Source organism: Castanea sativa, chromosome 6 (assembly GCF_040712315.1).
Source record: "Castanea sativa cultivar Marrone di Chiusa Pesio chromosome 6, ASM4071231v1".
Lineage (NCBI taxonomy): Eukaryota > Viridiplantae > Streptophyta > Magnoliopsida > Fagales > Fagaceae > Castanea > Castanea sativa.
Window position 1 is genome coordinate 25,449,276 of NC_134018.1, and position 6,365 is coordinate 25,455,640.

The 6,365-nt window shown below is 33.9% G+C and overlaps 1 protein-coding gene across 1 annotated transcript; it reads right to left on the bottom strand.

Annotated features, from left to right (window-relative positions):
- On the bottom strand, positions 1-6,154 carry LOC142637913 (peptide methionine sulfoxide reductase B1, chloroplastic). The gene is made up of 5 exons (XM_075811879.1): positions 5,820-6,154; positions 1,649-1,760; positions 619-684; positions 323-520; positions 1-231 (listed from the first exon to the last, which is right to left on the bottom strand). Exons 1-5 carry the CDS (start codon positions 6,016-6,018, stop codon positions 201-203), a joined length of 606 nt encoding a protein of 201 aa, XP_075667994.1. The 5' UTR covers positions 6,019-6,154; the 3' UTR covers positions 1-200.
- Positions 6,155-6,365: the final 211 nt, after the last annotated feature.

The following is a 6,365-nucleotide window of genomic DNA, read 5'->3' on the forward strand; positions in this document are numbered from 1 at the left end:
TGGAAGAAAATCCGGGTATCATTGAGTCGGCTTTGGCTCAAGATATATTGAATTTATCTTCAACTTAATAAAGTTACAAGTCTTTCATAAAAAAAAGCTTACGTAGTTGTCACAAGACTTAAAGAGCAGGAGCTAGAGAATGAGCAGATACAATGCAACTTCAACAATAATATCTTTCTGGTTTGCTTGTATGCCCCTCTCTACTGCTTTGGTTTCAATTTCAGGGAAGCACTGCAAAAATAGCCATATTTAGCATTGGGTCCACTATAAAGATGAATATATGGGGAGCAAAATAAAACAGACTGTGGACAGAAATATATACCTATTGATGCAATAACGCTTTCCTGTGGGAGGTGGACCATCATCAAAGATATGGCCAAGATGAGCATCGCAAACAGCACACAGAACTTCCTGGCGAGGCATGAAAATAATTGACAAATCTAACTTTGATTTTACATTGCTTCCTATAGGTTGGTAATAAGAAGGCCAGCCAGTTCCACTATCAAATTTAGTAGAAGATCTGGGGAAGAAAATTCATATCACTCAGTTTAGGAGAAAGTTGAGTGAGCAAAACATGTTAGTTCTACTAAGAAGTCTCATTGAGAATTGAAAACTTACTCAAATAGAGGAGTGTCACAGCATATGCAATTGTAAGTTCCATGGGTTTTGGTGTTCCAGTATTCCCTGAACATGAAAAGGAAAAATAGAAGATGAATAAGACAAATGGTATATCAAAAGAAGCAGTTGTCTTGACAGCATTAACTCCAGTTTTCCTTATGCATACAGCATAAGCAGCATCTCCTGTCAATCAAGTATGTAAGCCTCTCTTTGGAAACTGGCTGATTCACATGTAAGGCTCTCCTGATTTATAAAGAACATTGCATGTTCCTCTGGGCTATGGATAGTGGCTTTCCAGAGTAGGATCAACCCATTTCAGTACATGCATGAATACCATCCTGTTGCAAGTATAGGCTTACATTCATGTGTGTTGCTGCAACTACTCAATTCTAAGACCAGATATCATCTACAAAAGGGTGGATCAAGGCCCTTGACTAGTTCCAGTTTCTCTACAAACAAAACCTCCGGTAACTATTGTGGTAATCAAAGTGTTGTTAACTCCATATCTGTACTATAGGCCCAAACTACATGCCTCATAACTGAATGGATGAGCCACCTCCAGATTCTCTCCCAATAAACTATACGCAGAACTACTCTTAAGGGCTAGGAGGTTTTTCCTATTCTTACTCCTCAGCAATTCAATCATTTCCCAAAAGGGAGGACCCTTGGTGATTTGACAATCTTCTTTCCATTCTTCTTCCTCTCATCTACCCCTCAGAGTCATCAAAGAACTAATTGGAATTCCCATTATTGTCAACAGGTAATCACTAGTGCCTATAGCGTCATATTTGACTTGCAAGATTATTTTTTAAATGAAGTCATAATTAGATATACAGTTATCCCAGAGTTTTTATTTTTCACAATCAAGTCTGAGGCATTCACTGCATCCTACTTGGGCTTCTGGAAGCATCAAAAGAAGTCAAATTGTTCACATGTTTATTATAACAGCAATTATTTTGTCCAGAAAAAAGGTAAGAATATTAAATGCAGTGAGAAAAAAAAGTTAACCAGCAGTCTGTACTGATCATACCCAGTGAAAGCTCTCTCGGTCCCCTTTTGACGAGTAATGTAAAATTGTTCCCCTGTGAGCCGCTTCTTCCATTCTTCATCACTTAGAGATTTATAGTCAATGCTTCCTGCCTCTGCACATGACATAGCAAATGACTCTCTAGTAGCCTTATGCCAAAACAAGATTGAAGAACATCATTAAGATCTAAACACATTTTTATAGTCTTTACAGGACCAGTCACTCCAGGTGTCCCTTTAAAATTGATGTAGTATAGAGAGGAGTTGTTGTTTTGCATTTCTTTTTCTTTTTTTTTTGGGTTGGGGGGGTGGATGGGGAGTTGGTCATTCTTGTCCAATTATCACTTGCAATGCTGTCATATTCTCAATTTAAATGATCTTTTCTATTAAAGATGAATTAACACACAGAATGAGAATTTAGATAATGTGATCATGCTTATTTCAGATTATATGCACTTTAAACTTTTATACTCTAAAGAGATAGAATACACGTTCTTCTGCCTAAAATAGGATGCTTATTTCAAATTCACAAGAATGATATTAGTACAACCTGAATTGGTCTATTTTTAACTTCTGAGCTAAACTTTTGTTGGAAACAGAAAGGAGTTGGACCATAAAAGGCAGATAATTTTGTAACTGTTGTAAACTTATATCCTAGTAGCTACTCTCAACTGTGTTTATCTAAAGCTCAAAGCTACTCTTATCCACACAAAGGAACCAGGACTATACATTTCAATCAAAACACAGTTGTAAATTGTGTGAAATTAATATCTTAAAGAATAAATTTTCTTTATTAGAGACTTCAGGAAGATCTATAGTTTTGTGGAATGAAATTATAAGGGCCAGCTGGTTCAACCACAATGATATGAACACATAGGAATGTCAGTATCAAATTATACAATAGACTGATTATCTATGATCTAGAAAAATAAATGAGCTAAAAAGAAAACCATTTATAATCGACTTCAAGATCAAAGTAATACTAGGTATTTCTTTTCTCACTTCCTCAAGATAAATGAAAAGGCAAATTAGATCAGAAATTGATCATAACTTAAGAACTGAAGTGCCATATGCTTAACGCCACTCCAAGAACTCTCTATCCATAACATATTTAAAAAATTAAAAAGGTTATGCCCATATCAGTTGCAACAAAATCTTTGACAATAACTAATGTTAACTGAAGAAAACTCTGGCCCTCCAAGTCTATATTGAGTAGCATTCAAAATTATCTCCAATGTTCTTTGAGAATAACTACTATCACACTCTATACAATTTGACTTAAGAGGCAACCAAAACAACATAATACAGTATTAAATAATTAAAACCAAGAATCAGACATATCTGATCAGGCTAAAACAAAACAGTTAAAGATCTCATGTGTAGTATAGCCTATAAGCTGATATCACACCATAAGAAGCTAATTTCCATATGTTACAAAAGAAGCAGTAACAACTTCTTATGAACTTTGAGAACACTTCTACATATTAAAACAAAGCAAGTCCAGAGCTGAATTAAGTTTTGTTTATAAATTTCTGAGACAACAAGATTTGGGGTACAAATTAAGTACAAAGGCTAAATATATATCATTATTTGTATTCATTTTCCAAGTCTCCAGCTCGAAGACATCAGAATACTTTTTTTTTTATTGGTAAATAAAAAGTTTATTGAAAAAAGGAAAAATACAAGAAGGAGAAAAAAATTTCCTTGGTACACAGGGAGTGTACAAGGAAAGCAAAAGCCTACCCAAAAGTACATAAATCTATGAAATTTAAAACAGAAGGCATGGCAAGACCACTCAAAGCAGTCCTCCATTCAAATGAAGAATGAAGGAAAATGCGCTTCTACTCAATAATAGAACGCTCCCCCCCCTTCAAAAGATTCTATTATTCTGTTCTCTCCATATGTTCCACATACTATACTGCACAATAACACCCCAAACAGATGCTGACCTATATTGCCCAACACCACTATGCCAACAAGCAAGCAACTCAACCACTTGTTTAGGTATAACCCAGGGTATACCAAATAAAATAAATACAAAGGACCATAAATCAGAGGCATAAGGACAATGAATGAGCAGGTGGTCCACCGATTCCCAATCATTTTTACACTAACAACACCTGTTAACAACACAAATATTTCTCTTCCACAAACTATCCAAAGTTAGATACCTCCCCTTCGCTGCTGTCCAAGTGTAAAAAGCTATCTTAGGAGGAGCTTTCACCTTCCAAATATTTTTCCAAGGGAAGGAATGATTAACTCTGTTAGATAAGACAGAATAAAACGATTTCACTTCAAAAGAACCAATCCGGGTAGCAACTCACAAAACTTTATCTTCCTCATTCCAATCCACCTTAGAAGAATAAAGAAGAGCAACGAAAGATTCCAAACTTGCCAATTCCCAATCTTGTATCAGTCTAATAAGAAGCATATCCCAATGCACAATCCCATTATGCCAACACAAATACTCTGCTACAAACACATCCTTATTCCTTGCTATGTGGTATGACATCAGTTATACTTCCTCGAGAGGTAATTCCCCACACCATAAATTGTCCCAAAAATGAATTCAAACACCCCTTCCCACCTTGAATATGATATTTTGAGAAACTCTTCCCCAACCACCTCTAATACTTTTAATATCATGAGTTTCATTCCTTCTAATTCATTCAACAACGTTTTTTTTTTTTTGGGCACTTAATGTCAAAATCTGACAGCCAACAATTTGACAATGATGCAATATGCTAAAGTGAACTGCGGTATTTTCAAATGAGAAATCACTAATCAATACTTAGTCGCGGTGAGATTGCCAACATATATGATCAGTTCTAGCTTCCTATTTCAACTTCTAAGACCTTCAAAGAAAGTAGTCGTAGCAGTTACCTTCAAATTATACTCAACAATATTTTTCATGCACCTCTTCCTTTGGAGTGCCCCTTTCTCTAATCAACATAAACGGGTTTGCTTATACTATCTATTTCCTATACACTATATAATTTTTCATTAAGATGATCCATTTGGAAATTTATTCCTCCCACTGGAGTGGGTCAGGAGGTACACCAATTCATTCGTAACCCAACTTCACTCAGTTGGTCCCTCCCAGATCATATATAGAAGTTTTTACAATTTATAAATTCTCCCAATTGTCTAAAGATTATCTCTCACACAAGCAACCCTCCTCAAAACCATGATCGTTAGTTCTTACACTGAAATCAAATTCTCCCTTCACCATAAGTGGCGACTCCAGGAATTTTGTCCAGGGTGTTCCTATTCCACTTTGAAAAAAGTTTGGGTCATTTCGGTCTATTTCGGGTGTTTCGGGACATTTTGGTAAATACCGGCCGAAATTCAAAATTTGGCAAGCATGAAGTTTGTACTTAAAAAAAAAAATTCTTAAAACCAAAACAAATTTGCATTCTGTACACCGAAAAACCTCAAAAGGAAAAAAAAATTAAGAAAAATAAAAAGAAAAAAAATTAATAAACAAAAGTACCGGTACAATAAACTATAAGTTCATTTGAAATATTAATAAAATTATTAATTATTGTTGTTTAGTTGTTTCATAAATTTGTTTGTCTTTTATAAACTATAATTTGCTGTATTGTTGTTTCATTAATTATTAAATTATTAATTGTTGTTTAGCCTAACATAATTTAATTTGTTTGTCTTTTATAATGTATAGTTAATTAAATTATTAATTATTGGTGTTTAAGTACTTCATCTATTTTTTTTACTAACTATTAGGAGCCTATCACACCCCTCATGAGTGCACATTCCTGCCTCTGCACACCTTTTAGTTCAAAATTTGTTTGGCATAAAATTTTTGAAGGTGTTCCTGATATTGCTTGAGGGTGTTCCTATTTTTTTTTTTTTAAAGGGTAAACAAATAAAAATAAATAAATTATTATATATATAAAAAAATAAAATTCAAGCCAGGGTGTTCCTAGGAAAACCCTGGCTTCTGAGTGGCGTCGCCACTACCAAGTAAAATAAGGACAAGTGCATGGGTGCGTGTGAATTGAACACAACTTATCATCCAAATCAAGTTAAGATTAAATGAACCAAACTAAGAAATTTAATATATATATATATATGAAAGAAAGTAAAATTGGCGACCATATATAATAAGAACAATCAACACAAATGTATATGAGAGTCTAATAAAAGAAACAAACCTTGAATGCTGTCTGGTTTCTGGGAAGAAGCTGAGGAGCCCATTGCACGGGCTGATAATGAAACCCTCTTGGGTTTTGGTGAACCCAATCCGAAAAGCTTCGACTTGAAGCCAATTTGTAATTGGGTTTTTGAGGAAATGAAACAAGATATAGTTGGAATTGGTAAGCAGCTTAAACTTAAACTATGATAAGAAACCATTGCCGGGTGAGTTTAAATTCGTGTGTGACTATTCAGAAAAAAAAAATAATAATAAAAAATCGTGTGTGACTGAGGGAATACAGGAGAGTTGTGTATATATATATATCCATTACCTATTATCAATGTAATGACATATACCTATTATCGATAATAGAATAGATATTTATTATACAACTTGAAAGTAAAATATTTATTTATTTTTATTATTTATTTTATTATTTAAATTTAAGTAAATTAATATATAAAAAAACTCAAGAAAGCATAACTGATGTCATACCACATAGATAATAGAATATTAGCCCGCTTTTTTATTTTTTGGATAAGAGTTAATTTAGAGCATTTATTAT

What these genes read in the sequence shown, in the direction of transcription:
- LOC142637913 (XM_075811879.1), bottom strand. Translation starts at nt 6,018, where the DNA reads ATGGTTTCTTATCATAGTTTAAGTTTAAGCTGCTTACCAATTCCAACT. An exon ending in GAAACCAGACAGCATTCAAG is followed by an intron (nt 1,761 to 5,819) that starts GTTTGTTTCTTT and finishes TGTCATGTGCAG; the next exon opens with AGGCAGGAAGCATTGACTAT. An exon ending in ACCGAGAGAGCTTTCACTGG is followed by an intron (nt 685 to 1,648) that starts GTATGATCAGTA and finishes TTTCATGTTCAG; the next exon opens with GGAATACTGGAACACCAAAA.